Raw genomic sequence first — 20,314 nt, forward strand, 5'->3', positions numbered from 1 at the left:
TATAGTATTGTTTAAAATATTCTAAGAACAAATTTTATAAATAAGTCACATTAAAGAAAAGTCTATATCATTGAACACTAGTCTTTAAATTATGAAGTATGAAAATAATTAGTCTTATTTTTATCATATTAATAAAAATATTTATTTTTATTAGTTGTATTAGATCTATTTGTAATTAATATTTGTAATTATATTTGTTTATAATTATTGCTTGAATTCAATGCAAATACACATGTGTATATATTCACATGTTACTTATTCACAAACCTATATAGATACTTGTATAGAATTGAACACAATCAAGGGAATAAAAATACGGATTTCTTTTTCATTCAATGAGAAGTTTAGGGAAATTAGTAATTTATTACTGTAATTGTGTCCATTATTATACACGTCAGACGTAGTCATGCGCCAACTGGTACGGACAGGTACCAAATGCCACAAGGTCACGACTCGTATGGCCGTATACATGGAGGAAGAGAATCAATGCGAGAAGAGAGAGACTTTTTATTGTGCAGCTTAATGTTGCTCTGGCGAAGTCTGCAACCAATGAGCAGCAAAATAACAGGTGAAAGAACATACTTACATCATAATAGAAATGTCATGTTTTTAGCAAAAATAAATTTTTATGAACTCAATTTCAGAGATTATTTAAATATAATTTAAATTCTATGAAAATTATATTCATCTTAAAAAAAAAATAAACAAGATGTTGCTATAATTACATTAATAGAAATTTAATTAGATTAATATATAATATAATAATAAATTAAAATATTAAATAAGACAAAAGTAATTATTTATTTTTAATTAAAAATTTAACTTTACATTAATATATATTCTAATTTTGAAAAATTTTAATGGCGAATGAAAGTATATTGAGATATGATTTTTTATATGTAATTTTTATATAAAAAATTAATAGTACATAAATTCAATTTAAAAAAAGAATGCGGATATTTACATGCTGCAGACAATAAGAAAAATCGAACATGTATTCTGACATTTGCTTTAACTAATAAACATTTGTAAGAAAATGGAATTGGCAACGTATCATTCTTTCGAGCGGCACCACGAGTGGCACGGGTGGCACGAGTTTACGCCATACAAATTCATTCACAAACAGTATATGTAAGGACAAATTGCAGGTTTCCCTCTCGAACACATGCCGCTCCCAATTAATTCTGCCATCATGTAGCTGATCTTCGTCTTTATTTACAAATACAAAGTTATTTTAGATATTATTATTACATTTTTACACATTATTTGATTTTTATGATTTTTTAATTAAAAAATAAATTTTATCATTACTTAAATTTAATTAAAAAATATAAATTAATATTGAAATATTAAAAAATATTTGAAACTTTAATATAATATTTTTAAAAATGCTTTACTATAAGAATAATAAGCAGATAAAATTGGTTAGTTTTAAAATATTTTAACTTAAAAAAATTGAAAAAATAAATGCAAATATAAATCTGGAATATTTCAGGTTTATTAATAAAAAAAAGTTAGGAGAATTCTAAAACGAAATTATGTGAAGTCAGATAAATTCTTCCTGTTTATTTTTGTTCTCTGCACTGTTTCTTTTTAAAGAATAGAAAGACAATTTTTTTTTAATGTTATTTAGTTTTGGAAATAAAATAAAATTATTATAAGAAATTTTTTTTTTATTATAAGAAAAATAAACTATAATAATTTGTCTCTTAAAATTCTATTTTCTTTTTAGGGTATGTAAAAAAGAAAAAAACATATTTAATTTAAAAAAAATTATCATTAAATATATAAAAAAAATCAATAATCTAATACGACTACTAATTGATTATTTCTAATAATGATTACTTTTACGTCGTATTAAATATCCATGTCACAACGTTCACAGATATTCGCTAGTCAAATACTGTACTGTTTTAGTAGAGAATTTACCACACGTGGTCCTTAGAATTCCTTCTTGGACATGCGCAATAGCATCGGTCTTGAGCCGAAATTCCACTATTCAGCGTGTATGCGCGCCTTAGAGTTAGTCGTTCGCTGACCGCGGCCGTATAGACATTGTGTGTGAACCATGAACTGAACTCGAGAAACATTCGTGCTTTTTCGTAATCTTTTTTTTTTTTCCTTCGTTTTTCTTCAGTTTCAAAAACTGTGTTTGCTTTTCGCTTCAAGAAGAGCACGCACGTGCAGCAGATTTTTTTCTAACATAATAAATTTATTGAAATACTTTTAATCTTCGTGTAAGAGAAACTTTATTTTCATCGTTTCAGACATTTTTGTTTTTTAATAAATATTTTTTACACGCTATTTCCTAATAATTTCCCGATCAAAGTGCATTCAAAAGCTTACAATTTTGATCTTAATCAATAGTGTATTATAAAAATCGTGGTGTTAGTCGAATAGTGAGAATAAAAATTGAAGTGTTGAACAGTGTACGGTGAGAAGGACGGTGCGATGGCAGTGGCTGCGGGGCCACGCCGGCCACGCACGCTCTTCTTCGGTAGTAAATGCGCTTCTAGGAATACTTTTAGGAAGAAAAATCTATCGTTTTTTGATGGATTTCCATTGATCTTAGTTCTAACCGGTGTCGTACAAATTGCTGCCCTTAGATTGGGTAAGTGCATTAATTTCTTCTTTAAATAGTTATTTTATATTTTTTATTGTTAGAAAAAGAAATGATATTAATTTGATAAAAATTTATTAATATTAAAATTTTTATATAAAATATTGTATAAATGAATAATTTTATACGAAATTTTATATCGGATTATAATTTATTACAATTGCATATATATGCTATTTTATAAATTGATATTTTTCAATATAAATCGTGATTTAAAACCGTTAAAATGTTTAATAGATTCACATAGGAAAATTGAATTATTAAAAATATAATTTTGATTGAATTGTATTTTCATGATGTTATATTATTTTTTTAAGAGAATGCTAATACAATTGAATTTATTTTATTTTTTTTTGTATTTTTCCAATAATTAAAGTGTAATAGATTAATGATAGAACAATTGTGTCTCCACTATTTGTTACTATTCTATGAACTTTCATGTTAACTAATTACGAATTCTACAAAGTCAAATATATATACACACTCTCACTCGCCTTTGTTCCATTGGATGAATAGAAATCTGTTTGCTTTCATATATGAAGTAATTGAATTTCTTCTTTTCTTCTCTTATGTGTGACTTAATTTATATTTTGCTATTTAGAGAATCGTATGATTCTTATTGAATAGCTTACCTTCTTAGAACTTCTTAGTTGACATACAATCAATTGTAAATGCATTTCTTTTTTCTTTATTATAAAGAAATAATAATAAATAATAATATTTTACTAATTCATAAAAAATAAATATTCGATTAATGTTTTTGTCATAATCTGTCTCATTTTCTTTTTATTTTATTTTATTTTATATGAAAAATGTAATACATGAAAAATATTCCAAAGGATGATAAACAATTGATAAATCGTGGAAAGAGCTGTTTACTGTAAATGATATGAATAGTAAAAGAATTAAGCGATGACGCAATCGCGTCATGACCTCAAAATTATTTTTATGACCCCTTTCAAGGCCATTAATATTCTCGGCATTGAAACCTATTTCTTATTGCTTATTTTCAAAAATTATATGTACTGTTACACACAAAATTAAATTCTATGCAGTACCGTTATTCTAAAAGAAATTAGTATGAAGTGAAGTTAAATTTGAGTCATGGCAATTAAAAAAATTTGGAAAAAAAATCGTTTATTAATAATTAAATTAAATGCATAATTATTAATGTTATTAATCGATCTTGAATGGGAAACCTTGAGTTTAATAGAATAATTGAGTTTAATAAATAAATTATATAATATATTAATATATTAATAAATATTATTTTCATATAATAGAAATTTTGAAGCGGTTTTAAATTTAAAACTTAAACGTGAAATAAAGTGTAATTTTGATTAAATTTTATTATTAATAATTTTCATTTAATTTTGTTAAAAAATAAAAAATATTTGCAAATTTTTCACACATTCTATTTTTTTTTTAATCTTTAACTTCAAATGAAATTTCAAATAAATTTATTGGTTAGAATAGTTATTCTCGATCTAATTCTAGTTCTGTTACAAACGCTATGCTGTTGAAATCGCGGTCGTTTTTGCATTGAAACATCTCCGGTCTCTGCTTTCTCTACTCCCCGCTAGGTGTACGACTTATCGCATGTGCTTTTCCTCGGATGTCCGACTTTTTAAAAATCCCACCTCGCATGAGAATGCATTTAGCGAATCGAGTTGAATTTACCGTTAACATCAGTTGCCGCTATAACTTTTGTTTTATGAAACGTAATTCTAATCTTTGTATCGGTAAAAGTCAATAGAATTTTAAAAATTATTGAATCTATTTGAATTTTAAAAATTATTGAATCATTTTTTTCTATTTCTATTTTTCTTTTTTTTATAATTTCCATATAAACCAAAGAAAGAAATTGTAAAGCAAAAGTTTAAAATCAGTTTGTTTTGAAAATTGTTCAGAAAATTTGTAAATTTTTTTATCTAGAATTAATTTATGATAAAATTAATATATTTTACGAAGAGAACATTCGAATAAGTTTCATAAAAAAAATTTTTACATACACGAATATTAAATGATACATGAGAAAAGAAAAAGAAGATAAATAATGACCTCGAGATTTGAAGGGCTTTTTGATTTTTCTAAAAGATAAAATGTAACTCGATTTTTCCGAGTAGAGAGGTCAATTACCGATCTTGTTTCTGCACAGATGCAATGTAATTAATCGAATTATAAAATAGAAAAATTTAAAATTATTAAAAATTATAAGAATAAAAAATATTTAAAATGATAAAATTATGTGCACATGTTTATGCTTTGTCAATTAAAAATCAGCTATTCAACTCAGATGATTGCGCCATTTGGTCACATGAGACTTGAAGAATATGCAAACGATCGTAAAATGAGCAAATATTTGTAAAGCAATTTTATTCTTTTTAATAAATATTTTATCAAATGTTAAAGCTTCTAAATCAACTAGGAAATTACATTTTTGCAATATTCTTGGAATAATTATAATTATTGGGTCAATCATGATGTAACCTTGAATGTTTCGATGCATTTTCTTATTCTCTATTCTTAATCTTTCCGGAAAGAACAACAGTGCGATGTTCGCGATAGCAAACGAAATAAACAGACAAACATCACGAGGCACGCAATCTTTACGAAACCGGTTCTTCTTATATAGCTTTACGTATAAACCGATCAGCATTTTTTTGAGAACGACACGATGTATGTAGTTTCATGTAAGTTTTTTTATTTTTATGTAATTATTTTATGCAAAAATTATAAATCTTTTATGGAGTTAAAGTTTTTATCGCTAAAGTGTTTTTTTTCTTTTTCTGTTTTAATTTTCAATAGTCAATTTCAAAGATGTTAAATTAATTATATCTAATTAGATTTTGTTAAATTTTTAAATAGTAGAATGATCGATACGATCGAGGGCTACTGACGCGCATTGTCTAATGTATTATCCACACGGATCTAAGTCTTACGAAGAGAGGAAAACCGGTTTTTCGAACTCGTAATAAACACGAAGAAGAATGTTCCGAATTCTCGAAGACTTCCATTTCTTGAGCTTCTTCTAAATTCTATTTCACGAAATTTTATAAAAATTTTTCTTCTAATAATTAGAATTCTACTATCGAATATTTAAAATTTCCATTTTTTCCATCTTTGTATTATCTAATGTGACTATAATTATTGTTAGTTATATTGTCTTATCTCTAATTGTTAGTTATATTGTCAATAAAATTGAAAATATATAAAACTTTAGAAATCTTAGGAATCCTATAATATAACAGTATATTATACAATTAAAAAAAATATGAAATAGGAATATATATAATATTTATATTTTTATGTCTTAACATTTTCTCCTAATATTTTATCATAATTTTATGTTAAAATTAGAAAAAAATATTGATTTAAATATTTATTTATTAAAAAAATATATTATGTATTATGAATTATTATTGAATATTAGTTAAATGACAATTTGGAATAATTGATAAATTTAAGATCAATGGAAAATTATATTTTATAAGCAAATAATTGAAATTAAAGATTGACGAAGAAATCTGTTACAACATTAGATTTTTAATTGCATCTTTAAATTTAAATATTTTTAAATATTCAATTATCAGTTTAACTAAGTAAAATCTTGATAATTTTTAACATTAAGTTTCCGTTTTACAGATATTATATAACAATCGTCATTTTCTATCTAGATAGATCTCATGTCAGGATCACTGAACTACCAAAAAACTATTAAAAATATGAAAAAAAGTCCGAGTATAGTTATGGATCTGAGTAACTCGATACCTACTGTTTTGAGTGATCGTTGTATTATATTTCAACCATGAGAAGACGTATATAACTTTACATGTGAGAAGTAAAATATAGGATATTATTTGGATAAGTAGATTTTCAAATTTATATTTTTAAACGTGAATTCTATAATAATGAAATCTGACTATTATAATAATGAAAATTTGAATAATTACATTATACCAATCGATTATTAATCTCACAAATATAGTCTACAATCGATTATAAATGAATTTATAGTATATGAAACATAATTTCAAGATTAAGTTCACTTCGATATCTAAAATTTTAATGATTATATCTTCAATTAATAATTCAATAAATAATTCAAAACATTATTAGATGCTTGAAATTATCTAATTCAAGACATTATAATTTATTGTTATTATATGTATATTCACTAATAGCTATATGAAAATTTACGATTTATCTGTAAATTATCGGACAATTTGTGATTTTAACGACTTTTTAACTTATAACTATTAAAGTAAGATATAAGTATAGTTATATATAATTTCTTTTCATGAGTATGACAGAAGAACTTTCTCCTTCTTTGGAAGAAGAAAGAAGGAATCAGAGCTTACAAACTCAGACAACTCTCGAGTGCAAGGTTCTTGAGTTTCATCGACTCGCTGATTCGTGCCACTTTTTTTTCTCGTACTAATAACTGCACGCTCATCGTATAGAAGGATCTACCTGGATAACAAAAACTGATTAATAATAAAATATAAATAACACGCAATGCCAGTTAATAAATTACTGACTATGAAAAAATCTTTTATTAATGCAAAATTTTTTTACCTAAATGATTCTTAATTACTTTTCTTAATTAGTCTTAAAGAACTTAGTTCCTTATAGAAGTGGATCAAATAAATTTTTCTAATTTTTCTAATTTTAATGATATTTTTAGAGTAAATTAGGATATTATAATTCGATTATTTGATTCAGGTACTTCAACGATCATGAGTTTAATGATTTTCTATCGATGTACCGCTATCCTCTTGTGTATTCAGGAAACATCATTTCCTTTGACCTCGAAGAAAAAACGAAGCTCGTCCATATTATGGTATTTAGATGGTTGCTTAGACTAGTGGAGATATTTTTTATAGTATTTTGAAATTCCTTCTCTGTTTTGTTCATTTAATTTTACTTATCTTATTATACATATTGTATATTTTGTAAGTAATAATTATAAAGAGAGAAAGAATCATATAACATATATTAGTTTCTTGACTATAAACATAATTAAAAATAAAAAATTTGAAATTATAATTTTATTCCTCTATATGTAAATGTTTCATTAAACATATGCATTGAATCTACTACTAACTATGATTAGTTATAAAAAAGCAATTGTTAATACTAGTTAATAATCTAGCATAAAATAAAATCTTATTTTTAATTATATGCGTTTTATATTATTAATGATTAAATTGCAGATGACTAGATACTACTAGATAAATTCATTTATGAATCTATATTATGAACTAAAAAAATGAAAACTAGAGAAAAGATTTGTTTTATTTATCACATTTATAACGATTTTATTTTAAATATATGTATATATTTTTGATTGATGTCAATATTTTACATTTTTTTATTTTTAAATTTTCTTTAAACATATCAAACGTATTTGCAACAAAAATTACCAAATTTAATTATTAAGTTTACATAGTTTTTTAATGTTTGACTGAAAATCATTGTTACTAGGGTGAGACATGGCATATTCGAAACAGTATATAACGATCATATTTATTTTAAATATTTTTTATAAACTTCTATATTTCATGATTGATATAGACTCATAAAACTTGTATGAGATTTTCATATCGTACAATCGTATTTTATCATATCGAGTTGTTTAATGTTTTTGAAAGAATTTATAAAGGTTCTAATTTTCAATTTATTTCCATGTTGTAAAGAATTATCGCGAAAAATTTGATTCTATTTAAGAAACATTAGTTATATGAATGCGCTCACAAGCGTATAAAGTGTGCCATTGCGAATTACTCTCCATTGCAGGTAAAAACCAAGAGTTAGAAGAATTTATTCAGTGAAAAGATATTGTACAGTATCTCTATAATTTAAAAATGAATTATAACGAGTGTTCATAAGATTTTTATGAATTTTTTAAATAAATTGATTATTTGAAATAGATAAGATTAAAATAACATAAAAAAAAAACAATCTACAATACATATTTTATATTTATTTTATATAATAATTAGAAATTTAATGAGACATCATAAATATTTTATCCGATCTCTGTATTTTTTTATAGTAGAAAGAGAATTTCAAGAAAGAGAATTAAAAAATATTATATATTTTTATTATATTGTTTTAAGATAAAATTTAATCTTCTCGAAAGTTTTTATGAAAATTTTTTATGGAAAAAATCATTTTTTAAATCATTATTTTTATAAGAGATACATATGTAATTATGATATTTTAATATTAGATAGATTTAGATGGATATCGTGTCTTATAATTTTTGAGAATAATGTTTCATATGATTGCACAGGAAATGTTTCGTAGCAAAGCTGTCGTAGGCGAAATATCCTGGCCGATACCTTCAGAGCCAGGTTGGCAGGTTTCAGGCTGGCAGGTAAAGTCGGTAGGCGGATCGAGGTTCATTGACCTCGGCCTAGCGGCCGACCGGATAGCGGGACCTCCCCGATTCTATGTTCTCCTTCCACCTTCTCTACACCTTCCTCCCTTTCTTTTTTCTTTTCTCCGTCTCTTTTTCTTTGTTTCTATGTTCCCATCCACGTTTCATGTATTGCAATAACTGGCTACTTGACTATTGGTCTTTTGGAAACCAGTATAATAGAGGTTAACTCTCGTAAGACGATCCCTCAAGATGTATAGTATTTTGTAAAGTATAATTCGTCATAGTTTATAAATCAATTGAGATCAATTGTAATGGATTATTTTTGCACAAAATAACGAGATGAAAGTGTGGAATATTTTTTTTTGTGCGATAAATTTTTGAATATTTGAAAATGTTCAATGTGCTATGTATATTCATTATAATGAATATATTGCACGTGTATTTTAAAATATGATTTCTATAGAAAAAATAAATTGTGAAAACAAAAATTCTTCTAATATTCATAATTTATTTTTTTATATAAATATGTTAATAACAATATATATATATATATATTTTTTTTATTTATTTATAAATTATAATTATGACTTATAATTACAGACTTTAATTGCAATAAATGGATTATTATTTGAACGAGAAGATAACCAATCAATTAATGTACTGACTCGATGATAAATCAACAAGTAATAAAAGCTATAAATAAATGATTAATAAGTTATGCATACGATAAGTAAATAGATACAAGGTTGAATGAACGACTGAATAAGTGCAAAGACAAAGAAGATAAAAGTTTAGAGATCCCATTGATTTGTTCACAAGTCAATCGCGTGGGAAACTGCAACTTTCACCTATGAGATTATGAGAGAACTCGAATAGCACGAATCTAGCGGTTCTGAATTGCTGTTAACTGAATTGCAATCCTTAATGTCAGCATGCAAAGATGGTACGCCTCAACTAGTTGATTTATGTATTATTTTCTTTTTTTGCCAATTTTCAATAAATATAATACATATAGAATATATTTTTGTATATTCAGATATTTAGAAGCGTCTTTTTCGACTATTAACTTAATCTATCAGCTTTGACAATCTAATAATTATCACTAATTTTTTTTCATTAATTTAATTTCTTAGAATATTCTTAAAAATAATAAATATATAATAATAATACTTATATAAAAAAAAACGAAATAGAAAAAATATTACAAATGAACATAAAAAATTAATTCAATAATGCGGAATGTAATTTTATTATGAATTTTAATTTTCTAGAAAAATAAGGTTTGAAAATTTGTAAAATAATTTGCTAAAGTACTTATTCTAATAAATTATAATATTATTCTTTGTTTTATATTTTAAACTCAATTTTCATTAATAGCTCCTATAAAAAATTAATATTTCATGTTATGAATCCAATTTTTTTATCTAAAATCAATATCCATAACATTTATTTTTGTTTATATATAATTGCATAAATAAATCAAAAAATATATATGTATCTATATATATTTGCTTTAATCTATGAAATGTTTATTGAAAATAATAATATATAAAAAAGACAGATAAATTATTAGTAGAACTTCACTAACTAAAAGAATCATTGTAAATGTGAATCGTGGCGAACGACCTGGAAACCTTTAGCAAGGCGCATTGAGCCACGATTGAAGAATATCAACGAGAAAGAATGCGAATGCCAGGCCTCAGGTTGTTTCTATTCAAGATTTTTAATTTTTCTTTCCTTGATCTTAGTGAACCGTTTATTATCTCTTTTTTATAATTTACAAACAATAATGTGTAATAAACTTTTAAAAGATTATAATTATATATATTTTTTATTACAATATATTTTATTAATAAATAATATTATTATATTATTAATATTATAATATTATTAATGCTTGCTTGAAACTATATTTAATAAAATATATAATTATTGATAATTTATAAAAATACAATATCTGTTATTACGATAATATAACTATAATATTATTGCATTAGTGATATTTTTTTTTTTTACAAAATTATTATTATATATGTGTAACTATATAATGATATTAGTTGGCTTTATATTAATATGTTGATATTGATAATTGTGAAAATGAATAATGATATTGATATTATATTGATATATTATAATAGCTGTAATTTATCAAATAATATTATTTAATTCGAAATAGTTAATTATCTCTTTAGTTTATTAAAAAGAATGTGATTTAATTAAATCAGTTTAAATAATGCATTGTATAGTTTGTATTTTAGCGAGGAGAAACGCATGATGCACATGGAAGGCTAACGATGTTGGCTTTATAAAGCGGAATCGACTCTAACGAAAGGAAGTGCACCACGGGTGCTATGATGGTTGGAATTGGAACAAGCATACAATAAGCTCTCATTGCTTGAAACAGAGTCATCTCGAGAGTTTGTTCGTGTTTTTTTTTATTCATAACAATTATCAACAATACTAAATACTTCCTATTATAAAACCAACTATCATTAAGAATATCATTACATCTCACAGTATTATTTATACTGTTTCATGATAATTTAATTATAAAAACAATTTTAACGATTTAGGAAAATTTAGATATCAAAAACGCGATAAAAATACGGAAAATAATTGCTTTTAAAATTTTTATTTTGCTAATATCATTATAAAACAGATATAACAGAAATCTTTCATCTTGTGTATCGTTGATTGAAAGCTCTAAAGTGGATTAAGCAAGTTGAATCAACGAACGATGGCAATCGAAACGCACGTAAATATGTAGGTGTGCCATTCAACCGTTCGACTCATTTCTACTGTACTTGTAGTACGTGTCTACAAGGCCACGAAGAGACGAACGTTCGATTAATGCTGTGGGTGAAGGGAGCTTCTTTACCCACTTAAGCACCGTTCACAATGTGTTAATTGTTATGAGACTAACCCCTTCGATATGTTTCATATATCTTTTATTTGTTTTAATTTACATATTTGAAAAAAAGTGAAATTGCATATGTTTGACTTAATAATTTTTATAATTAAATTTTTAATTTTTTAAATATCCTTTTCTAGGATAAAATTTTAAATTGTTGATAATGAACGATTGTTGATAATGGACGGAATTTTACATATTGCGACATCTATGTAAAAAATCATGAAGTTTAATGAAGTTGTTTCTCAACTAAAAGTTGACTAACAGTCAAATAAAAAAGATGCTATTTAAGTAAGAGAATAACTAAATTAATAAATTTAATAAGCGATTCATTTCGTATATATAAGTTAAAGTTTGTGAAAGTTTCTTATACAGTACCAAATATGCGTGTGAAAATGTGAAAATATCAAGGCGCACAAGAACTATTGTTTCGTTTTTATCGTCGTTCTTTTAAAAATAAAGGGTCAGCGATATTTTTATAGGAGAATCCATGAATAAGCTTCATAGAAAGAATTTGCTTTTAATTATTTAAATTTTTTTTATTTAATTTTTTAATTAATTCGCCATTTAAAATTATATTTTCTATGAACTGTTATAAAATTTCTATAAACGAAATTTATATATGCATAAATTAAATTTAAAGAAATTTTTTTTAGGAAAAAAATCTATTCGTTATCGAAGTCTACCCGTTTATATTTATATTATTTTATATTTATTTTTTATTTTATTTACACAAAAAAATTTTAGCTTAAGTTTGTTTGATTATTTTTGATTATTGAATTTAATGCATGTAAAAAATCAAAAATATCACATAACTTAATTTTTTATATATTTAAAACATTTTACTTTATGAAAATTATCTTGTTGTATAATTAAAAACAATTATTAAATATTATGAAAATTTGCATTAAAATTTACAATTTTTATTGATAAATATACATTTTAAAACAGAATTAACTTATTATGATAAAAAAATCATCTTTATTTATACAATTTAGATTATTTAAAAATTTATTTATTATTATTATACATTAAAGTGATTTCGAATAAAAAAAAAGCAATATAATTATTATAATTTCGAATTAAAAGTAATATAAAGAAAGTAATTTATTCAATTTTCTTATTTCAATTATTATAAATATCAAATCAAAGATTAATATTGAATTTATTTTTTAAATAATTTCAAACATATAATTCGATTAGTATCATTACCCAGAAATTGCAATTGAATCGACAAGTGAGATACAAAATTAAAAATTGAATTTTCACACCTCATTTTGATATTCTCTATACGTTGCAGGTCATATTTCGGGTCATTATTCTCTTTCTCTCTTTGTTTGGTCATGAAGAATCTAGATTGAACGATAGAACTGGGACAAGGCTGTATTTATCAGTCATCCGTTATATGACACGTCGAGATTCTTCGATTCCGTTGTAGACGCAAATTATAGGCTATTAAGATCTTTTTTTATAGTTGAAGACGAGTTCTTCTTATAACTGAAATTACGAAAAAATAATAAAGAGGTTGTTATTTGAAATAGGAAATAAATGTTCAAAGTTATTACTCTACACAAACTCGATTTAATTATATTAATATCAAGAAAATGAATATTTAAATAAATTAATATACTGCTTATATTAGGTAAAAGAGATTAGTACGAATTTCAATGATATTATATTTTTGATATGATTTATACATTATAGTTTTGGTAAGATAAAGAATATTATATTACAAAAGAAAATGCAATAGAGTCTCTATGTCAGCAAGTAAAGATTAAGGTACATGTTGACATACACTCTAGTTTCATTGATTTTAAAAAAGGAACTATCAACATTGTATTGCATTAATTTAATTACTAAATATAGTTATAGATATATATTTATATATGTGATAAATAATAATCATATAATAAGAAAATAATATAATCATAGTCTCAATATTGTAATTGTAAATAGTTTTAATGATATATTTATAAAATTATATATATAATGTTGCAAGATTAATCTATCAAGGATAATTAGATATTCGAATATGTATATTCACATTATTATTACAATCAGTAAAAGTGATTTCTAACCATTGAGATTCTTTCAGACATGTAAAAACAGACTTACTACTTTATGACTATAGTATTAATACAACGAATGCTTTGTGTGAGCAACCAACTGCTCTAGCGTAGACTCTAAACATAAAATCATAAAATCATAAAATTTGTGCCAGGTGAATATTGATCATTCAAGGATACCAACGAGAAAATCTATTTATTATGAGGTATTCTAACTAAATCCATTAATTTTATTTAATATTTTTATTCCAAAGTTAAAAGAAATATCGATATTCCATTCAAATTTGTACAAATATTACTCTAGAAAAAAACATTTCAAGAAATTAAATTCCAATTCGAATTCATCGATGATTTCCTCGATCAGGAGTCTATCGAGCTTCTTGACTAGAGAAGGTCGCGAGAGGATCGTGCAAAAAAGTGGTGAGGAACGAAGGTAGGCGAGTGCACTTCTCTGAGCTTCCCCCTCTTTAACTCTCTCCTCCACGACTTCTGATCAAGTCTCTCTGAGGCTGGCCGAGTCTACCGACGTGCTGTTGGTACCAGGGCGCACCGCCTGGTACGAGCGGTGCACTGTCTTCCTCTTTCCCGTCACCCCCTTAGCTATAGTTGTCTCAGTTCGAATCATTGCGCTTCTCTGTTTCTCAAATTGCTGATACAGCACACCTCTGTTTATGACGTATACTTATGGAGATGAGAAAATTCGCAACCTGCACAAGATTATACAAAAGAGGATTATTGCTTTCGATTTTCGATTAATGAATAGTTTGCAAAGTGGTTAAGAGCATATATTAAGTTGAATTAAGTTGAGATATAGAATTTAGATTTTGGATTTTATTAAATATTTGTTTGAGTATTTTATTTTAATATTATATTTTTTATTAAGAAAAAAAGATGGAAATTGAAAACTGAAATTCTTTGTAATTTGAAAAACAAAAATTAAAGCATCTTTGTATATCAAATTTTGTGTATATATATATATATAGAATAATTATAAATATGTTATTAGTATAAATGAAATATGTTATTAGTATAAAGAACATAATCACAGAATATTATATAAAAATAATTATATATAATATATATAAAATTATATTATTAAAAGAAAATATTCATAAGATGATATCATAAAATAATATATTTTAAAAATTAAAAATTCAGTTTAAATTTTAAAGAATTAATTATATCTTAGTTTATATGATATATCTCACGAATTAAAAATATTATTTATAAAAATTTTAAACATTTACGAAATTCTAGACACGTCAGATAATATAGCATTCAATAATGTGAAAAATATTTATAAATTTGTATAAAACGTGTCATTTTTGATTCCGTAAAGAATCGCTTATTTTCTAACCAAGGACATGTTCTTGGTTTTTTCGTGATCAGAAATAATAAAATATTTCCGAATTAAATATCTTTGCACGAAATGAAAATATTAATACCTTTATTTTTCATTTCTTCCTTTATTTCTTAAATTTTCTGTTTATGTTTTTACTTATATTTAGTTATTTAAATTAAATATTATTTATTTAAAACCATTTCTTAAGTCAATAATATTTTAATAATGTGATTGTTAAATTGTAACTTTAACTGGTGTTATATCCCTAGGGACATTTTGAAAAATATTCCTATATGATATATGGTGATGTACATGGCGATGTACATGTAATGTATCTTTGTAATTTTGTGATAGTAAGAGCCAATATTATTGAGTGTACGTCATCAAACGAGAAAGGCTAAGCATCCTGTTGATGTTATCCTTGAAAGGATGCACATATATGGCAGGTAGGTACGTGCTAGATAACCGATTACAGCTAGATTCCGTTGAGATTCTATCTGTTCGACGGTACCAGTCGGTACCGTTCTATCTCCGATCCATGGATGATATTTTTCTGTTTCTTTTTGTTGTCTTTTTTATTATTTCATTATAATTCCTTGATAAATTAGTTCAATGAAAAATAGAATTTTTAACAATAAAAACGTCTAGATTTAATTATTATATAGAATTTGAATAAAAAAACCCTTAGTTAAATCTTTAAAAGTTTTAAATTTAAAGACTTTTCTTATTATTATTGTTATTATTTTGTTATTTTGTTTTTTTGTTATTTATTTTGGACAGGTAAAATTTTCGAAGCGTTATTAGTAATTTTTTTTATTTATTGTTAGTACTTATATGTGTATAGTGTTAGTAATATATGTTATATTAAATTAATCTCTATAGAATTAAAAATGCTATCTTTTTTTTTTTTTACTTCAAATATGTTCAAGTAAATGATAAAAAGAAAGTAAGATATATAAATTAGATCGCTGTAGCTCATTTAATGAAAATGTCTCGTGTTAAAATTTTATGATTTGCGCTCTCGTAATTATGTACGTAATTATAATAGCGCGTATACATGCAATATGGATTGAGAACGGAGCTTGTTCTCATGTATTGAAAACTTTCTATAAATTTTATAGAAAGTTAGTATGTATGAAAAAAATCAAAATCATTGTATTATTTTTTTTCTTATTCTTTTTTTTTTTTACAAAATGTAACAACAAGCAATTAATTGATAATTTACTTCATTCCAATCCATTTCAACAAATTTTTCATTAAAATATTTTATACAATATAAAATTAATTACATTTATTATCTTATATATTTCATAGAATAACTTTTTTTACTATTCAAGTATTCCTAATAATATTCATTAATTTTTAATAATCAATTAGAAAATTTTTTAAAACTATATTTTATATCTATGTCAATAATAAAACATATTCATGAAAATATTTAAAATATTATGAAATCTTATCTTACAAAATTTTCAAATTTTCTTAATATCATTTGACAAGAATGTATCTTAACCTGTCACATTATGATAGATTACTTCTTTTACTATTTATTCTATTATTTTTTTGCGAAATATGTATTTATTTCATGGTATAATTGCCATCATAGACGTTTATTTCAACTAAAATTTAAATTCTAAATCATATTTTGTCTACAAATCTCTATGAAATTTATTCAACAATTAAATATTATAATATTAAATATTATCATTCTGTTTTTGTGAAATGAAATGCGAAAAACAAAAAGAATCTTTCAATTAATTTTTTTTTGCAGAAAAGAATCTTCGATATATACATGTATATCTCTAAGCATCTATTCAATTTTTCACTTATCATGTATTAATTAATATTTTTAAATAATTTACATGTTTAATAAATTAATAAAATGTTAAGAAATTTGTTTGATGATAAATATGGAAAACAATTTTAAAAAATTAAAAATCTTTTTTTAAAATTTAAAATAAATAGTATTTATTTTATTACTATTTAATTATATATTATTTTTTTATTTTTTAATAGCTGATGGCAGTGGTTGTGGTGTCAATAGCTTTAGATGTCTTGATGGTACTTGTATACCGGCAACTTTAGTTTGCAATTATCAAAAAGATTGCGAAAGTGCGGAAGATGAGTTTCAATCTTGTAGTAAGTATTTTAAAAAAATTATTATTTATGTGCATATATATTTATACAGAATTTAATATATTTCAATTAAAACAAACACAAAATTTGATAAACAAAAAATTTTTTGAGATTTTTATTAAATTATAAAAAATTTAAGTTTGCGTTAGAAACGGAGAATGAGATAATTTTATTTTTGTCATCTTATTCTGTCCTCGTATCGCTTTAATGCAAATTTAAATTGTTTATAACTTAAAATAGATCTCAATAAATATTTTTATAGTAGCAACTTTTTGTTTTTTATTTTGAATTTCTTGAATCGGTTTTGTAAAGATATTCCATAAATATATTAACATATTATTATATACATATATATTATATAATTCAATTTTCAATTTTAATTATTGCTTTATCTATTTTAACAATTCAAACAAAAAAATTCATAATATTAATATTTCCGTTGTTTTGGCGATTTTAGCGAGGACAAAATATAAAAGAATAAAAATAATTAATGAGAAAAACATTTCCGAAAGACTTCTTTTGACATAATTCTAGTAGATGCAAGATTCTATGAAAAATTCATCAATCAATTATATTTTTAGATTTTTATGTATAATTTGTTTACATGACATAAGTGTCAGAATTGCTTATTTATTAATAAGAATTAAAAAAATTTTATTATCCTTGATAACATATATGTTAAAAAATAATTTTATGTTCATTAATTTACTATTAATTATTATTTTTAATAATTTTTTAAGTATTCTAAATAAAGTATGTACATATCTTATTTACATAATTAATATGCATTTGAGAATTAAAAAAAATGATATATGTATTTTAATAATAATTAGATTAGTTTTATTTTTACATATTTTAGAATATGTAAATGGTAAAATTTACAATGAAATATTATTGATAAGATTAAATTATTATCATTAGCAATTATTATAATTTTCAACTATTGTTATTGATTGAAATTTTTTTAAAAATATTTTCAATGTTACCATTTTAGAAGATGCAAATGAATTCATTCAAAATATTAATTCATTATCAATTATATTGATTAATAATGAAAAAATAAATAATTGAAAAATGTTTAATTTAATACATTTTTTTGTAGCACCACCAGACTGTGAAGCTGGTCAAATTACTTGTGGCCAGTACATTTTTAATAAAACTTATTGTATACCTCCACATCAGCGATGCGACATGACTGTTGATTGTGTCGATGGAACTGATGAAGCTGGTTGTAGTGAGTATTTTTAACTTTATGTATATATGATTAATTAATAATGAAAAATAAAATATATATATCCAAACAGAATGATAATTATAAAATAATATTAATTTTTAATTATTTTTAAATATAATATTACATCTTTTATAAGATTATACATATATATACACTATTTGTCTTTAAATTGTTTAGTTTAATATTCTTATATCTAGAATTTTATTGTATTATTTATTTATTTTAAGATTGCTTGAAAGATAGAACCAAAATTATTAAGTCAGATTATTGACTGCAACTGTTGAAAAGATTATAGGAAATGTCAACCGGATGATTTTCGATGTGGAAATTCAACACCAGAGCTTTGTATCCCAAAAGAGAAGAAATGCGATGGTTATTTGGATTGTCGAAATGGTCGTGATGAAGAGAAATGTGAGAACAATTTGAAACCAGCTTGTAGGTTAGATCAATTCAGGTGTAATTCCACGCAACGTTGTATCGAACAATCAGCCAGGTGTAATTACAAAGATGACTGCGGAGACAATAGTGACGAGGAGAATTGCAGTATGTTTCAATTTTGTAATTATTTTAAATTGTTTGGCTTGTTTTACATCTAAAGATTTTCTGTATCTATGGATTTTTAAAATTTAGAATTTTTTTTCCGCTATAGAAAAAAGATTTAAAATTTTGGTATAAGAAATTTCCAAATCCAGAAATTTTTTGGGATTTAATGATTTTTTAGAATTTAATGATGATGTATATTTTAAAGATTTTCTACATTTAGCGAATTTCTGAATTTTTTAGAAATAAACTTTTTGAATTTAAGGATTTTTTTATAATCTCATAATATATTTTAAAGGAATCACCATAATATTATACTAATCCATTTTATTTTCGGTCATAAATTATTCGTTTAATAATATCTATTATTAAAGATTAACACTTTCAGATTTTCAACAATGTACAATGGATCAATTTCGTTGTGCGAATTCTCTTTGCATACCACGATCTTATGTCTGTGACGGGTATAAAGATTGTCATGACGGATCTGATGAAAAGTCTTGCACTACAACCTCTTGTCCTCAAAACAAATTCGTATGTCCTAGAGGAACGGCTGACGGCAAACCACTTTGCATAGATCGATCTCAAATTTGTGATGGAAAAACTGATTGTGAAGATAAGGCAGACGAAGAAGCTACTTGTTGTAAGTGTTATATTTTTTTTATAAAAATCTTTAAAAATTTATTTAAATTTTATAAATTATAATATTAGAAATTAGAGATAAATAATGAATTCTATGAATCTGTAATTACAAATTTATAATTTATTAATTAAACAAAAAATAATATTTATTTTGTTTTAATTGATATGCTATAATGTGGATCTTCAGATCAGGTATGATTGTACAATACTTTCTGTTCTAAAAAATTTGATAATGAATAGATATAACTATTTATTTTGTTTGTTTACAGCATCGGTAATATGTACTTCACTAGCATGTGGATATAAATGTCGAGCATCTCCCACAGGAGGAGTCTGTTATTGTCCTGCAGGTTGGATTCTTGCAAACGATTCGACAACTTGCATAGGTATATATATATATATATACATGTTAAATCGTTTTATAGAGAAATAAAA

At 24.0% G+C, this 20,314-nt stretch overlaps 1 protein-coding gene and 2 long non-coding RNA genes across 3 annotated transcripts in view; 1 reads left to right on the top strand and 2 right to left on the bottom strand.

Annotated features, from left to right (window-relative positions):
- Nucleotides 1–782: 782 nt before the first annotated feature.
- On the bottom strand, nucleotides 783–1,915 carry LOC147658507 (uncharacterized). Its single transcript, XR_015295134.1, has 2 exons — nucleotides 1,846–1,915; nucleotides 783–1,209 (listed from the first exon to the last, which is right to left on the bottom strand). It is a non-coding gene; the product is annotated as an uncharacterized LOC147658507 (long non-coding RNA).
- Nucleotides 1,916–2,025: 110 nt separating this feature from the next.
- Nucleotides 2,026–20,314, top strand: part of mgl (low-density lipoprotein receptor-related protein megalin) — a 33,586-nt gene continuing 15,297 nt past the window's right edge. Inside the window, exons 1-6 of the mRNA XM_003692566.3 lie at nucleotides 2,026–2,611; nucleotides 17,344–17,466; nucleotides 18,566–18,697; nucleotides 18,986–19,240; nucleotides 19,626–19,880; nucleotides 20,149–20,265. Of these exons, the coding sequence (XP_003692614.3) occupies nucleotides 2,452–2,611; nucleotides 17,344–17,466; nucleotides 18,566–18,697; nucleotides 18,986–19,240; nucleotides 19,626–19,880; nucleotides 20,149–20,265 (1,042 nt within the window). The 5' untranslated portion in view covers nucleotides 2,026–2,451. The remainder of the gene's footprint in view (nucleotides 2,612–17,343; nucleotides 17,467–18,565; nucleotides 18,698–18,985; nucleotides 19,241–19,625; nucleotides 19,881–20,148; nucleotides 20,266–20,314) is intronic.
- Nucleotides 14,163–15,723, bottom strand: LOC147658508 (uncharacterized). The gene is made up of 2 exons (XR_015295135.1): nucleotides 15,431–15,723; nucleotides 14,163–14,692 (listed from the first exon to the last, which is right to left on the bottom strand). It is a non-coding gene; the product is annotated as an uncharacterized LOC147658508 (long non-coding RNA).

The sequence above is a fragment of the Apis florea genome, unplaced genomic scaffold (genome assembly GCF_048593485.1).
Source record: "Apis florea isolate Af1SG1 unplaced genomic scaffold, ASM4859348v1 contig_2201_pilon, whole genome shotgun sequence".
Taxonomy (NCBI): Eukaryota; Metazoa; Arthropoda; class Insecta; order Hymenoptera; family Apidae; genus Apis; species Apis florea.